The sequence below is a fragment of the Geotrypetes seraphini genome, chromosome 12 (assembly GCF_902459505.1).
Source record: "Geotrypetes seraphini chromosome 12, aGeoSer1.1, whole genome shotgun sequence".
Classification (NCBI taxonomy): domain Eukaryota; kingdom Metazoa; phylum Chordata; class Amphibia; order Gymnophiona; family Dermophiidae; genus Geotrypetes; species Geotrypetes seraphini.
In genome coordinates this window covers 93,077,286-93,094,551 of record NC_047095.1, presented here as the reverse complement: position 1 = coordinate 93,094,551, position 17,266 = coordinate 93,077,286, and the positions used below count along the sequence as shown (strand labels likewise).

Sequence of the window (17,266 nt, the reverse complement as noted above, 5' to 3'; positions counted from 1 at the left end):
CTATAATTGAAGTCAGGCTCACCGGCCTGTAGTTCCCGGGGTCACCCCTCGATCCCTTCTTGAATATAGGTGTGACATTCGCCAATTTCCAGTCCTCTGGTACCTCTCCAGTTTTCAAGGATAGGTTACAAACATGCTGGATTGTGCCCGCTATTTCTTGTCTTAGTTCCTTCAGAACCCTTGGGTGGATCCCGTCCGGACCCGGTGATTTGCCGCATTTTAATCTGTCTATCTGTTTGAGGACATCCTCCTTACTGACCTCTATATGCTCCAATTTTTCAACCTGTTCCCCACTCATGAGCTCCTCTGAGTCTGGTATATTAGATGTGTCTTCTCTCGTGAAAACTGACGAGAAGAACGTGTTCAACCTCTCAGCTACCTCTTTATCCTCCTTAATCACTCCCTTCCTTTCCCCATCGTCCAGCGGCCCCACCTCCTCTCTCGCTGGTCGTTTCCCCTTTACGTAACTGAAGAATGCCTTGAAGTTTTTTGCTTCCCTGGCCAGCCCCTCTTCGTATTTCCCTTTTGCTTTTCTAACCTCTCGGTGGCATTCTTTTTGGCATTTCCTGTGCGCCTGGTGATTTTCCTCAGTTGGATCCTTTTTCCATCTCCGGAAGGACACTTTTTTGTCATTTATTGCCTTCTTTACTTCTGCTGAGATCCAAATCGGGTCCTTTGTCCGCTTGTTCTTGCATCCTTTCCTGAAACCGGGGACGTACGTTTTTTGTGCTTCCTGCAGGGTGTCCCTGAATAGGGTCCAGGCGCTTTCCACAGTCTCCATCCTAAAGATGTTTCTGAGCTTCCTCCCCACCGTTTCCCTCATAGCAACATAGTTCCCTTTCTTGAAGTTGAGCGCAGTTGTTGCGGTTCTCCTTACTATGGGTGTCCCCCTTTCTAATGTGAATCTGATTGCATTGTGGTCACTGTTGCCTAGTGGTCCTCCTACTTCTACCCCTCTTGCAGGCCCCCCTAATCCGTTCAGGATGAGGTCAAGGGTAGCACACCCCTGCGTCGGTTCCCTGACCAGTTGCTCCATGAAGCAGTCCCTCACAGCTTCTACAAATCCTGTTTCCCTAGTGCAGTTGGAGTGACCCGTACTCCAGTCTATCCCTGGGTAGTTGAAGTCTCCCATCACTGTTACACTTCCAGTCCTGCACTCCTGTCTCAGTTCAGCTTCCAGATCGTGTCCGAGTCCTTCCGGCGTGCCAGGTGGGCGATAGTACAGTCCCAGTTTTATGCCTGCACCATTGTTTCCCGGCAATTTGACCCATAGCGATTCCAGCCCCTCTGCCTTCGTTGCTATATCCATCCCGACCGAGTAGATAGAGTCCTTTATGTATAGTGCTATGCCTCCCCCCTTCTTGTGGGTCCTGTCTCTCCTGTAGAGCTTGTACCCCGGCAGCGCCACATCCCATTGATTCTCCTCTGTCCACCATGTTTCTGTAATTCCAATTATATCCAGGTCTTCCCCCTTGGCCACGACCTCAAGTTCACTCATCTTAGCCATGAGGCTTCTTGCATTTGCGTATAAGCACCGCAGGTCCCGTCGTTTTTCCTCCACCTCTGCATTCACCTCTGCATTCACCTGGGCCGCCTCTCCTGTTCCCTGTACTTCTGTTTTGCCCATAGCCTTTACCCTCGTAGCTTTCAGCTTCCCCACATTTCCGCCACCCCACTTCCCCGCTTTTCCTCTGGGTTTTCTTGTCCCCTCCTGGGCCCCGGCCTCTGTTCGATCCCCCTCGCCTTGTGTAGCCCCTATAATGCCCTCAGCTTTCGCCCTATTGCCACCCAGTCCCCCTGTGTCTCCATGCCCCTTAGTCTCCACCCAGCAAGCTCCCTTTACCTGTTGTTTCCTTCGCTGTCTGATCCTGAGATCCACTGGTCTCTCTACTTCCTCCGTGCAGTCAGCCCGTTCAGCATCTGTTCTGGATACTGTTGTCCGAAGCGTCAACATCAGATCAGCTGTCGGCTTTCCCCACGCAGTCTCCTTTTCTCAAGGGAGAACAATCCTAGTGTTATAAGTCTGTCCTCGTATTCCAGTTTCTCCATACCCTTCACCAGTTTTGTTGCTCGTCTCTGCACCCTCTCCAGCAGTTTTATATCCTTCTTTAGGTAGGGAGACCAATGTTGGACGCAGTATTCCAAGTGTGGTCTGACCATTGCCCTATAAAGCGGCATTATAACTTTCTCCGATCTACTCGAGATTCCTTTCTTTATCATGCCCAACATTCTATTTGCCTTCTTTGCCGCTGCCGCGCATTGTGCCGACGGCTTCAGGGTCCTATCTATCAGTACACCTAGGTCCTTTTCTTGTTCACTCTTCCCCAGAGTTGCACCTGACATTGTATACTCGTATTCCTTATTCTTATTGCCTAAATGCATTACCTTGCATTTCTCCACATTGAACTTCATCTGCCATTTCTCCGCCCATGTTTCTAACCGACACAAGTCGCTCTGGAGTTTCTCTCTATCCTCCTGCGATCTGATCGCCCGGCATAGTTTTGTATCGTCTGCAAACTTGATGATCTCACTGGATGTTCCTTCCTCCAGGTCATTGATATAAATATTAAAAAGGATCGGCCCAAGTACCGAGCCCTGGGGTACACCACTAGTCACTTTCTCCCAGTCGGAGAACTTCCCATTTATGCCCACTCTCTGCTTTCGGTTTTCCAGCCATTTGCCTATCCATCTTTGTATATCCCCCTCTATGCCATGGCTTTGTAGTTTCCTGAGAAGTCTTTCGTGTGAAACTTTGTCGAACGCTTTCTGGAAGTCCAAGTATATTATGTCCACCGGCTTCCCACTATCAATTTGCTCGTTCACGGTCTCAAAAAATTGGAGTAAATTCGTCAAACACGATTTCCCTTTCCTGAATCCATGTTGACTGGGTTTCATCAAGTCGTGTGCGTCCAAGTGCCGGACTATGCTATCCTTGATCAGTGCTTCAACCATCTTGCCGGGGACAGACGTAAGACTCACAGGTCTATAGTTGCCCGGTTCCCCTCTCGATCCTTTTTTGAAAATTGGGGTGACGTTCGCTATCCTCCAGTCGTCCGGTATCTGTCCAGTTCTGATTGTCAGGTTTGCAAGTTTTTGCAATAACTCTCCGATTTCAACCTTCAATTCCTTTAAGACTCTCGGGTGAATTCCATCCGGTCCAGGGGATTTGTCACTTTTAAGTTTGTCGATCTGATAGTATATCTGGTCTAAGTCCACTTCAACTGTGGTGAGGCTGTCTTCTATTTCTCCTGCAAACACTTTCTCCGCTTCAGGTATTGTTGAGGTGTCCTCCTTCGTAAAGACGGTCGCAAAGAAGGAATTTAGTTTGTCTGCGATTTGTTTATCTTCCTTGATGTACCCTTTTCTTCCCTGGTCGTCCAGGGGTCCTACTGCCTCTTTTGCAGGTTTTTTCCCTTTCACGTATCTAAAGAAGGGCTTGAAGTTTTTGGCCTCCTGGGCTATTTTTTCCTCATATTCCTGTTTTGCATCCCTCACCGCCTTGTGACATTTCTTCTGATCATCTTTATGTTTGTTCCAGGCTTCGGTTGTCTTTATGCATTTCCATTTTTTGAAAGAGTCCTTCTTTTCTTTTATGGCTTCCTTCACCTGTATGGTAAGCCATGCCGGTTCTCTTTTACTCTTTGTTCTCCGATCTTTGGAAATCCTCGGAATGTAGAGATCTTGTGCTTCTGTTCCAGAAGCATGCTTGTAATCCAAAGCATATATCAAAGCGAATTTCCCCATAGGAAATAATGGAAACTCAGACGATTTGTTCCACAACCCAAAAACTTTAATACAAAATACTGTATGCTGTGAGCACTTGATCTATGGGTAAATTGGGTGTTCAGCCACGTTCGGCGTAAGATGTGTGCACTTCAGCTGTGGGTTCTCATGACATGATGCACGATATGTGCTCGTACTTCAAGACAACGCTTGTTTATCGAGTTAACATTTAATAAAATGTTTTGCTCTTTGACTGTAAATCAAAAAAATGCTCTCTTAGGTACTCTTTGAACCTTGTAAGTGTTCACACTCTCAATGGAACTGTTACGCTTAACTCCTAAGAGCACATTTTTATATTGACAAAAATCCAAATACTTCTCTATAATAGGAGGAAAAGCCTCAGATCCACATTTGCAGCCAGACTGAAAACCCACCTTTTTGATATAGCCTTCAATCCTTAACTCTACTCCTCTGCCCTCCAACCCAGCCAGCTGATTGACTGTTCCCCTTAACTGTATCCATGGCATCCTGTTTGTCTTTGGGAAGCACAGCTGAGATTGTGATGTCATAATGCCTCATTCCACCAATAAGAGCCAATCTAATCAGTGATGTCACAATGGCTTGATTGTCCTGTATTATCCTCTGCCCTCCAACCCAGCCCACTGATTAAGCGTTCCCCTTAACTGTATCCATGACATCCTGTTTGTCTTTCTTGCCTGTTTAGATTGTAAGCTCTTTCGAGCAGGGACTGTTTTCTTACTCTTTGTGACTCTGTACAGCGCTGCAATCGTCTGGGAGCGCTATAGAAATAATTAATAGTAGTAGTAGTAATAGAACTAGTCTTTTGCCTGCAGACTGGACAGGGAAAATACCTCATCGGCTGAAAAACCTCCTTCCTCCTAATGTCCTTTAAACATATTTAATAAATATACTTCATAACCTATAAATATATTGGATGCAAAATGACTTAGTTTTTTTCAAAGAAATTTTTAAGTAGAGCTCTCAGAAGGTGCTGTATAATGTCCACCATCCACTGCCGATGTAGGCAAGCCCCGCATTTCACCTCTGCTGCATCAGGGCCTGGAACTCTATGATCTTTTTCCAACCGGTACTTTTCCTTCATTGCTCATCCCGGCGGCCACAAGACAAGGGTAAGACCGGCGGCAAGACAGGGGTAAATATACCCCTGTCTTGCAAATACACGATATGCAAGACAGGGGTATATTTACAAAATAGACATGATCGAGACGTTCAAGTATCTCACGGGCCGCATCGATATTTTTAAGTTGTCTCTGACTGTCGCACCCCATCCCAGCCCACAATTAATGTGGATAGTATCTCGTAATTTAGCAAAGCTAAAGAGGTTAGAGCTGTTCAGCTTGGAGAAGAGAACATATAACAGAGGTTTATAATATCCTGAGTAGGATGAAACTGATAAGAGAATACGGCAGTCCTTGCTTGGTATCCATACTTTTATTGGGTTTGTGTTATATTTATATTTATACTTATATATATATATATAACACTTCCCTATGAATCTTGTCTTTACAGAATGTAAGGACCCCTGACTAAGGAAGAAGACGAAACATGGACCCAGTGGCGTAGCGAGGGAGGTTGCCGCCTGGAGCGGTGGCACCCGGCATCGCTGCATTGTGCACACTCCCCCCCCCAACTCTTCCCTGCTGCTCAGTTATCCCCCCGCCCCCTGCATACCTCTTGAAATGTTCACTGGTGCGAGCAGCATCTTCCACCTGCTGTTTGTGCCAGCCTTGGCCCCCTTCTGACATCACTTTCTGGTCGCAGGATCAGGACGTGATGTCAGAAGGGAGCTGAGGCCGTTGCGAGCAGCAGGTGGATGATGTTGCTCGAGCCAGTAAATATTTCAAGAGGTGTGTGTGTGTGTGTGTTTGTGTGGAGAGGAGAGTGGTCCACCCCTTACCCCCATTACTATGCCACTGCATGGCCCTGTCAGGTCATTGGTTTTCAATAAATATCCCAATCATTTACTGTATTGATCTTGTATGATTCTTTCCACTCCTTAGCCATTCTGCTACTGGTTGGTTGTGTTTCTTCAGAATCTGGCTCTTTTTCCTTTTTTTGCCTTTAAAAGTCCATAAACTGTTATTAGCCATGCAGGGGCTGATATTCTGCCCATAGGTGCGCGGTGAACTCAATGCATAAAGGCAGTGGCGTACCAAGTGGGGGGCGGGAGGGGCAGTCCACCCCGGGTGCGAGCCCTGATGGGGTGCTCCGGCGTCCATTCCCCCACCCCCCCCCCGACGTCTGGTTCTTCCTCTCTGGCCTCCCCGCACCATTAAGAGTACCGAAGCAGCCTGCAGCAAGATCGCGATGTCAGCGATCTTGCGCTGCATCATGCTGTCCTCCGACGCGGTCCCGCCCCCTCCACTGACGTCAGAGGAGGGGGGCGGGTCCGCGGCGGAGGACAGCACAAGCAGCTCAAGATCGCTGACATCGCGATCTTGCTGCAGGCTGCTTCTACTCTAAATGGTGCGGGGAGGCCAGAGGGGAAGAACCGGACGTCTGGATGGGGGGTGGGAGGGTGGGGCGAGCGGGTCCTTCGGGTTCGGGAGGGCAGGCAGGCCTTCAGGGGGAGATGCAGGCCTTAAAGGTGAGGGACAAGCCTTCATGGGGGGAGACAGGCTTTTGGGGGGGGACAGGCAGGCAGGCCTTCAAGGGGAGGGACAGGCCTTCAAGGAGGTGCAGGCCTTCGAAGGGGGGGTGCAGACCTTCTGGGGGGTTCAGCCTTCGGGGGGGGTGCAGGCCTTCAAGGGGAGGGACAAGCCTTCAGGGGGAGATGCAGGCCTTAAAGGGGGGCAAGCCTTCATGGGGGGGAGACAGACTTTCAGGGGGGGAGCAGGCAGGCAGGCCTTTAAGGGGGGGACAGGGGGGTGGGACAGGCCTTCAAGGGGGTGCAGGCCTTCGGGGTGGTGCAGCCTTTGTGGGGTGCAGGCCTTCTGGGGGGGTGCAGCCTTCGGGGGGGTGCAAGCCTTCAAGGGGGGTGCAGGCCTTAAAGGGGGGGGAGACATGCCTTCATGGGGGGGAGACAGGCTTTCGGGGGGGCCAGGCAGGCAGGCCTTCAAGGGGGGGCCAGGCAGGCAGGCCTTTAAGGGGGGGACAGGCCTACAAGGGGGTGGGACAGGCCTTCAAGGGGGGGACAGGCTTTCAAGGGGGTGCAGGTCTTCGGGGGGTACAGGCCTTCGGGGGGGTGCAGGCCTTCAAGGGTGGTACAGGCCTTCAAGGGGGGGGGACAGGCCTTTGGGGGGGGGACCCTGGTGTAGAAGTACACAGAGGGAAGGGGGTGTTTAAAGAGATGTGCATATGCCAGACTTTGGGGGGAAGAAATAATGGGTGTGAAAATAGAGGAGAGGGAGAGAGATGATGGACCATGGGATTTAGGGAGGGAAGGAACAGAAAGGGAGAGAAATTGGACACAAGGGATGGTTTGGAAGAGGGATAGAGATACTGGATAGGAGGGTAATTGGGAAAAGAAAGGGAGAGACGGTGGGCCCTGGGGTGGTGGGGAAGGAGGGAGAGATGCCGGATGAAAGGGTAGTTAAGAAAAGGTGGATCTGTGGAGGGAGATGAAAAAAAGGAAAGATACCAGACTTCCTGGGGAGGGAAGGGAAATGGAAAGGGAGGACAGAGATGGCAGATGGATGGTTAACATGAAGAAAGAAGGAGACCCTGGCAAGCAAGTTATCAGAAGACAACCAGAGCCTGGGACCAACAAGATTTGAAAAATAACCAGACAACAAAAGGTAGAAAAATTAATTTTATTTTCTTTTTTGTGATTACAATATGTCAGATTTGAAATGTGTATCCTGCCAGAGCTGGTGTTAGACCGCAAACGTGAGCTAGGATTTAACAGAGAGAGGAAAAATCCTTTTTGTTTCTTTATTTTATTTACACCACAGCGCCAGTGTGGTTAGGAGAAGCAAAAGGGGGTGAAAAAGCTATAAAACCCACCAGGATTTTTGAAAAAAATCACCCAACTGGGCAGGAAAATCGAATCGAAAAACCAATTAAATAGGCTGAATCGAAATTTTTCTTCCTGAATCGGGCAGTTTGCGCTACTGTCTTAGACTTTAGGACCTGGGATTGGGAAGAGATGGCATCCTCAGTACTTTATAATGCAAGTGAAATGAGGATTTGGTCAGACTTTTGAAGGGTCTGCAGAAGAAAAATATTGTATAGGCCGGGGACATGAGACAGCAGGAAATGGGAACTTTTCTTCCTTCTATTTTTGTGAATGGAAAGTCTGAGGATGTCAGAGAGTTCAGTTAAAATATGTGCTTTATAAAAAAATATAATAATGTGTTTTATAAAGTTTATAAGCATTGCTGGCCTACCCAGTGAGGTGTTCCTAGTGGTGGTGGTGGTGGTGGCAGTGTGTCAATGTGTTGAGAGGAAGAGGTGGTCTGGGAAATTCTCCTGAGCAAACTCCGGGCCCATTTCCACCCCCCAGTTAGTCCACTCCACTCAACTGGTTCACACACTGAGTGGGTCTTTGGGTATTGTGCCTAGATAGTTGTTTAGGGCAGTGTTTTTCAACCGCTGTTCCGCGGCACACTAGTGTGCCGCGAGATGTTGCCTGGTGTGCCGTACGGTCAGGGCCGCCATCAGGGCAGTACCACCAGTCTAAGGAGAGGGGCGGTCACGTGGACAGGAGAGAGCTGGACGGGGGACCCGCAGAGTTCAATACATCTTGAGCCGCGAGGCTCGTCTTCTGTTCCTGCCTGCCCTGCAGCTAACATATAGCCGATCGCAAGCGTTCCCCGATGTTAGCGCTGACGTCGGAGGGAGGGCTTAAGCAAAGCCTGCCCTCCGACGTCAGCGCTGATGTCGGAGAATACTTCCGTTCGGCTATTAGTGCGCGGCAGGGCAGGCAGGAAGCAGAAGACAAGCCTCGCGGCTTGAGCTTCGTTTTGCTGAGAAAGTTGCAAAGATGGGCTGGGAGGCAAACACGGAACACAAAAGGGGGGAGGGAGTGCGTTTTGGACACAAGGCATGAACTTGGAGAGAGGAAGGGAGGGAAAGAGATGCTGAGGTGGGGGAGGGAATGCGTTTTTGGACACAGAAGAAATGGACTTGGGAGAGAGGAAGGGAGGGAAAGAGATGCTGAGGTGGGGGAGGGAATGCGTTTTTGGACACAGAAGAAATGGACTTGGGAGAGAGGAAGGGAGGGAAAGAGATGCTGAGGTGGGGGAGGGAATGCGTTTTTGGACACAGAAGAAATGGACTTGGGAGAGAGGAAGGGAGGGAAAGAGATGCTGAGGTGGGGGAGGGAATGCGTTTTTGGACACAGAAGAAATGGACTTGGGAGAGAGGAAGGGAGGGAAAGAGATGCTGAGGTGGGGGAGGGAATGAGTGTTTGGACACAGAAGAAATGGACTTGGGAGAGAGGAAGAGAGGGAAAGAGATGCTGAGGTGGGGGAGGGAATGCGTTTTTGGACACAGAAGAAATGGACTTGGGAGAGAGGAAGGGAGGGAAAGAGATGCTGAGGTGGGGGAGGGAATGCGTTTTTGGACACAGAAGAAATGGACTTGGGAGAGAGGAAGGGAGGGAAAGAGATGCTGAGGTGGGTGAGGGAATGCGTTTTTGGACACAGAAGAAATGGACTTGGGAGAGAGGAAGGGAGGGAAAGAGATGCTGAGGTGGGGGAGGGAATGCGTTTTTGGACACAGAAGGCATGGACTTTGGAGAGAGGAAGGGAGGGAAAGAGATGGTTGTGTACACGGGGAATAGAAGAAAGGAGAATTTTTGGTCATAGGGAGGGAGTGAGGTACAGATAGTGGCATACCAGGGTGGGGTGGGGGGGGCGGTCTGCCCCACCCCGGGTTTACGTCCCAAGGGGGTGCACAGCTGGCCACCCTCCAGTGTTGTCCCTAGGCCGGCAAACTGCGGCTCTTTAGCCACTTGAGTGCCACCGCCACCAACGGTGTTGTTGGCGGTGGCAGCATTATAAAATACTTTCTTTGTGTTTATTTGATTCCTATTCAAGAGAATTACTTTATATATAGTCAATATAGGCACAGAGTTAAATTTTTAAACATTTTCTAATGGTGGTGTGCCTCGTGATTTTTTTCATGAAACAAGTGTGCCTTTGCCCAAAAAAGGTTGAAAAACACTGGTTTAGGGATCTCTTCCAGTGGTTTGTCAGTATCTCCCTGTGGTCCAAGGAAGGAAACTTTGTTAACCTTAGCATTGACCTTTTGTAACAGTGCTGCTTGTGTGGCATTAGGCTATCTAGTGATCGAAAGAAAAAAAACAGACTTTTGCACATTTTTGCACTATAGGTGGGTGTATGAGGAGATTCACATTTCCTGCACAAGTTCCCTTGTGTTGTATTTGACATCTAGCAAGGTCTCTGTTTGGAAGGAAAGATCTAAGCTTAAAAATGAAGTGGCCAGAAATTATGGTAATAGCAGATAGCTTAGCTGGTTTTAAGAAAGATTTGGACAAATTCCTGGAGGAAAAGTCCATAGTCTGTTATTAAGACATGGGGAAGTGTCTGCTTGCCCTGGATTGGTAGCATGGAATGTTGCTACTCTTTGGGTTTTGACCAGGTACTAGTGACCTGGATTGGCTACCATGGGCATGATGGACCATTGGTCTGACCCAGTTAGGCTATTCTTATGTTATGTTAACATCTGTAGGGGCCTTTGTTTTCACTTCTTATTTTAATGTATTTTTTTTCTGGGAACTTATCAGTGTTTTTTATAATGGGAACAAAAATGGAAGAGAATTAATGTGTGAGGAATGGGGGGGGCGGGGGTTAACTAATTTCTTCAGCTAAATAATTAAATCCACCTCAACCAGACATAGGAGAACTCGCACACCATTCACACACCCTCCAACCAAAAACGTCAAAAGAAAAAAAACTGTTCGACAACCTCCTAACACTCGACCCCCAACTCTACAACCTATTGACCTCGACCACAGACTACAAAACCTTCAAAAAAGAAATAAAAACCCTTCTATTCAAAAAACACATAAAACCGAACTAACACAATCAGAAGTGTCCCAAGCATCACCTTCGGGACAGTAAGGGAATTTTTCAAGTACCTTTCTTATTTCTAATCTTAATGTATATTTTCTGTAAACCGCTTAGAACCTAACGGATGTAGCGGTATATAAGAAATAAATTACATTACATTACATTACATTACATTACATTACATTACCTGCAACTACTGCATACGTACTTCTGATGTCATGACAATTCAGACATAATTTATGTTATGTTATGTTTGGAATAATGGTTACATATATGAGGTTCAATAAAAGAATATTTTCACTCCCTGTTTCTATTCTGACCATTTATACCGTTTCATGGTTATTACAAAAAATATTTTTTACATGGAGGGTGGGTGGGGGGGGGGGAGTGTCAAAAAATGATGGGCCCCGGGTGCTACATACCCTAGGTACGCCACTGCATAAAGGGGTCCTTTTACAAAGCTGCAATAGAGGTTTCTACTGTAGGCCGGCAAAGTAAATGCTCCACCCCCTCATAGGAATTCTATGAGCATCAGAGCATTTACCCCTCAGGCCCATGGTAGAAATCTCTACCCAAGCTTTGTAAAAGCCAGGGAAAGTTAGGAGAGCCTTTTTGCTGCTCACTGACTGGCTAAGTGAGCACCTACGGTTTAAAATCGAATATTGTCACAAACTGGCTAAATTAGGGCTCCATCCCGGCTCCGTCCCCAGACCACCCCTAACCTGATGCTACTGAATATCAGTGTTCTGGCCAGCTCAGCAGGGTTTTACTAGGCAGGAGCCTTTTGAATATTGAGCTTGTAGTCTTGGAGAAACCACTGGATCTACTTCTTGGAATCCTGCTAAGAATATGCGATCTGGATTAGCCACTGCTGGACACGGGCAGCTGGACTTGATGGATCACTTGTCTGACTAGATGTGGTCTATTTTATATTATTATACAAAGGGATTATCTGTGGCTCTGGCTGGGACTCTCTTAAGCTCTCTATTCTGTATGTGTGACTGAAGTTATATATTTAAGTTCATTGCTACTTTTTTCACTTTTTCATAGCTATATTGGTCGGAAGAGAATGCAAGTAGAAAGGCCAGAGAAGGCTGTTCCAAATGTCATGAACCTTGTAGAATCTGATTACTCGTATTGGACTCTGGGCTATGCCATCTCCTTGCAAGGGGCTCACAAACTGATTGCGGCTGATGCGTTCAGTAAGATGCTGCCTGTGGACGAATTTCTTCCCGTCATGTACAACAAGCACCCGGTGTGAGTAGACTTGTTCTCTGCTATTTGCTTGATGCCTCTAAAAACAGAAATTTGTTGCTGGTTCTGTGCATAGTATATGGCAGAGAAGCTTATTAGTACAGAGATGAACAGCTTTTTCTTTTTTTTTCTTTTTTTTTAAATTGCATTGATAGACATGAGAAATAATTAGAGATGGGATTCATACAGGGCAAATTTCAGCCTGTGTCTTGATTGATGGACTTTTCAATTTCCCCGCAGATTTTTTCCAACGGTTCTAGAGAAAATGAAATGCAAATGTCTCTCTTCTAAAGCATCCCTGCCCCACTTCCCCGTTTGGTGTCAGTTTTTGCTGGCACAGTTGTTTTTTTCCTGTGGATATTTTTCCCCAGTCAGTATTCAGCCAGCGACTAACTTCGCCCCGATATTTAATGCTGGGCCATGTTCAAGCACTGGCATTGAATATCTGGCTTTTGCCAGATATATACTAACTGCAGGTCTCAGCTGAATATCAACCAGGACCCACATAAGAGGAGTGCACATTTCCCCCTTTTATCCTCCCACCAAGAAACATTCTGTTCTGCCTTCCTGGGTCCCAACAACAGCCCAATCCAAGTCCTAGCAGACCCTACCTTGGACCTACCTTATCAAGGCACTATATTCAGTACAAAAGGAAAGAATGTATTTCTGGGTTTATTTATCCAGTGTTGCAGTATATGCAGAGTTTAACATTTTGGGATTCCCAGTTCAGTTGTAGTCTACTGGTAGAGGCAAACCCCAAGAGGCAGTATTCCAAGACTACCACTAGAGATCACTGTGACCATTTTAAGTCAGGAGCTGCGAGGAGCTGGAGCAAGTAGGGTTTGCTTCTGCCAGGGGCTTAGTCAGAACTCCATTTTTTATTTTTTTGGGTGGGAGGGAGGGAGGGTACTCATAGGGATCTGAGGGTCCATGCATTTCCTCTCAGTTCTTCCCCTCTCCTACCTGCCCTAAAATCACTGCATCATACCTTTGCTGGTGGGGATGCCCAAGCCCCACCAGCCAAAGCTTCTCTGCTGGAGCTCCCACCCATGCTGCCTGAGCAGCAAGGAAAGTCTACAGGGTGCTCCAGCCATTAACACCGGCACTTCTGCACACGCTCAGTTCAATGCATGGACTGCATATGTACGGAAGTGCCAGCATTGGTGGACTGGATCACCCTGCTGACTGCTGCTCAAGCAACATGGAAGGGGATTTGGGTGGTGAAACTCTAGCAGGGCTTGGACCTCCCCGCAGCCATGTATCTGGTGCTGTAATTTTGGAGGGAGGTTGAGCCTAAAGTGGGATCTCAGGCCCCTGAAGCTCCCCTATGGCTGCTCCTCTGGCTTCTGCACTGATGACCACTAGACCATAAGGCCTGCTAAGGTAGGCTTGGGAAACTCTCTGAGAATTACGTGGGAAGGCTGGGAGGGGGGGGATCAGATTGTTGTTGGGGCTAAGAGGGTGGATTGGATTTTTGGTAGGGACTGTGAGGGCAATTGGACTGTTGTTGGGGGAATGGCGGGGGATTGCCTTCAGGCAGCTACCCAGTAGTTAATATTCAATGCCAGCACCTGTATAACTATCTGGGCACAGTTAGGACTGTTATTTATGCAGTCCTATCTATCCAGTTACGTAAATGGGCACTGGCACTGAATATTAATGACATCTGCATACTCCCTGATTTCTCCCAACTCCGCCCCTCTCCTATGTGGTTTTTAGATGGCCATTTAGTACCATTGTTTAGTGGCACTGTCCAATTAAGTGCTGGTTAATCGGCAGCCAGCTCTCTGTGATTTAAGCAGGCATGTAACTTGTAAATCTTTTGCAAAAATGACTGCCTGGGTTTCCTGTTGAACTGTGTAGTTATTGTTAGATAAAGGTTGAGAAATTGCAGGATTCAATATAGGTTTGACCCAAACTGTTGTAATTTTCTTGAATGAAACTTTACTTTACTGACTCATTATATTTTCAACCCAGAACATCTTAAATTCAATTTCTCTGTTTTAGAGCAAGTTATATGGAACATTTTGAACCGAGAGACTTGAAAGCTTTCTCAGCTGAGCCGTTGCTTATCTATCCAACACATTATACGGGACAGCCAGGTTACATCAGCGATACAGAAACATCCACAATTTGGGACAATGAAAATGTAATAACAGACTGGGACAGAACTCAGTCTTGGAAATCCCGTCCACAAGATGAGATCCACAGTGATGCCCAGAATAAGGACGCATTACCACCACAGACGTCCCTTGACCCAACAACTTCCAGGGATGAGCTATAATTAGCTGGCCAAAGGACTATGAGGTGCATTTTACAGCCTAACTGGTCTCCCTAGTGTAGCTCAAAACAGAAGCTTCTAGGAGTTTAAAACATTTCCTTTTCTGTTACAATATCTTGTGGCAAATCAGGTTAAGTAGACTGTAGGTTGAACCTGAGAAGGGATAAACCCAATCATCCGAGAGTGACTCTTAAGAGAATAATGTACAGTATCATCCATTTTGATATGCCTCATAATGTGATTTATTAGCTGAAATTCTAACTGCACTGGCTGCTGTATACAATCTGACCCTGTATTTATAATGATAAATCTAATGTATTGGGTTATGATGTGCAACATTCTACCATGCTCATTTCACACTTCATACTGCTGTGTAACATCAAGGGTGCTTTCTCTACAGCTTTTGAGAAAAGATCAACATCTTTCTTGATGCCAAAGATGCTGCCACTATCTGCTTGCCCTGGAGATCAGAACTTAGCTCATAACTGAAAAACACTGATGTAAGATCACAACATCTATTAGAAATCAACAGATTGTGGAGACCTGTCCGAGGAGGTCTAGTTCAAGCCTATGAAAACTGTCTTGTTATGACATGCTCAGTGCTTTCCTGTACGGACCTACTGAAAAGATTTCAGCTGGTGGCTTTGTTAAAGGAACCCTTTATGTGTTTAGTTCACTGAGCACTGATAGGTAGAATATCAGCCCCTACATGGCTAAAGCCGTGTGGAACTACCAATATTTCATTTCTTCGAAAGTTGTATAATAAGTTAACTGGATAAATAATTTGCTGGACAGTAAGGGATGCCCTGGTAGTTTCTTTATTCTTTTGCTTTTCTTTCCAGAATACAAATCCTTTTATCAGCAGGTCTGATAATAAACAGAACTGGAGACAGAAAGCTGCTGTAATGTTTTTAATTCATTTCATGCTAATTTAAACAACGAAACTTCCTCAAGGACTGTTCTGTCAGCCCAGTAATGTTATGTGAAAGGCTTTTATTCAGGCTTATAAACTGTACATTTACAAGGGGCCACTGAAAAGCTCTCAGCCCAACCAACAAAGTTGGGGCAGTCTCCATCGAGGGCTGTATACACTTAGCCCAGCGATTTTCCACTTTTTTCATCCCATCGGAACAAAAAAAACATCAGAACAAAAAAAAGTGAAAAATCACTGGATTCTGTGAATAGCCCTCGATGGAGACTGCCCCAACTTTGTTGGTTGGGCTGAGAACTTTTCAGCGGCCCCTCATAAGTGTTTATCTCCAGTGTTGTTCAAAGTACTTAATTAAAGGAAAAATACATGTATTTTTTTAATACTTAAGTAAAAGTACAGTGAAGAGCACATTAAAAAATGTACTTAAGTAAAAGTAAAAAAGTTATTGCCTTATATAATACTTCTTGAGTAAAAAGTAAAAGCACTGCAAATACAATTAATGCAATTATTAATGTTTTTATCCCAGCAACGCTATTGCTCCAGAATTCAATCCACTGTACTTCCAGTAAAACTAAATTTTTGAAAATGACTGTCACTCATGCACATGTGCTAGAGAGCCATTAATCCAGCACAGCTAAAAAGGTTCAAGTTTATTAGTATTTTGGATATACCGACCATCACATGTATCTGGTCAGTTTACAATAGTAAAAAGATAAAAATAGAAAAGAAAAAATTTTTTTTGTAATAAAAGTTAACTCTAAGTATAGGAGAAAATAAAATCTCTATGGAAGTAGGGGGAAGAGGGTCAAGACAAAGACTTGATTACAAAGGAAGAAGAGGGGAGGGGAAGATTTGTAAATTACATTGTATAAATAAAATAATGGAAGAAGGGGAGGGTAAAACAGAAGAAAAGGACAGGGTATCGCTTCCTAGAAGCGTTTTTGTTTTCCCATGTTTGTTTGGGGATTCAGTTGGAGTTTTGATAAGCTTCTTTGAAAGTGGATTGTTCAGTTTGATGAAAAGTTCCTTCACCTCATTCCAGATTACTGATGTCTTCTGACTGGGTCTACAGGTTATGATCAAGGGAATCTCTGAAAAAGTTGACTTCCATATAGCAAAGAATACTTTACCATCATTATTGTCATTATCATAAGAACATAAGAATAGCCTTACTGGGTCAGACCATCAAGCCCAGTAGCCCGTTCTCACAGTGGCCAATCCAGGTCACTAGTACCTGGCCAAAACCCAAGGTGTAGCAATATTCTATGGTACCGATCCAGAGCAAGCGGTGGCTTCTCCCGTGTCTTTCTCAATAACAGACTATGGACTTTTCCTCCAGGAACTTGTCCAAACCTTTCTTGAAACCTGCTACGCTATCCGCTCTTACCACATCCTCTGGCAATGCATTCCAGAGCTTAACTATTCTCTGAGTGAAAAATTTTTTCCTCCTATTGGTTTAAAAAGTATTTCTGTGTAACTTCATCGAGTGTCCCCTAGTCTTTGTAATTTTTGACATAGTGAAAAATCGATCCACTAGAAGTAGTGCTATCTGTCACTTGCATCTTCATCTGCACTGTCATCATTGTGCTGGCCAATTACAGAGGAGGCTTTCACAAAGTTGGAATCATTGTCTATTGTTCTAACCATTTTGCATTTGATAGTGGGGCCAGACAAGCAGACTTCCTCTCTAAAGACTATTAATCCAGCAGACAGTCACCCCAATGTAAAATTTACCTTGGGATGACCAGTAGTCTGTTGTGGAAGAGACATTTGATTCATCAAGAATCGCTACTAGCTTCAGTTTCATCTCCATTTCAAAGTGACCCAACTCATCGCTATTCTGTTTGGCTAGAGACCAGTAACCAGTTCAGCATACACAGGAAACGCCACTGTTCTTATAGGTTAGAGTCGCTGAACAGCAAAATTTAAGGGGAAATGATTCATTGTTGGCATGATGAGGTTTGCAATAGCAAAATCCTGTTCCAGGTTTTGCTGTTTGATTTGGTTTACTGAGGAATCGTCATTTACATCTTGCTTTTGCTTTGACTTTTAACTGCA

At 46.0% G+C, this 17,266-nt stretch overlaps 1 protein-coding gene across 1 annotated transcript in view; it reads left to right on the top strand.

Moving 5' to 3' along the window:
* COLGALT2 (collagen beta(1-O)galactosyltransferase 2) overlaps positions 1–15,174 on the top strand; it is a 161,138-nt gene extending 145,964 nt beyond the window's left edge. Inside the window, exons 11-12 of the mRNA XM_033917269.1 lie at positions 11,793–11,999; positions 14,004–15,174. Of these exons, the coding sequence (XP_033773160.1) occupies positions 11,793–11,999; positions 14,004–14,280 (484 nt within the window). The 3' untranslated portion in view covers positions 14,281–15,174. The remainder of the gene's footprint in view (positions 1–11,792; positions 12,000–14,003) is intronic.
* Positions 15,175–17,266: the final 2,092 nt, after the last annotated feature.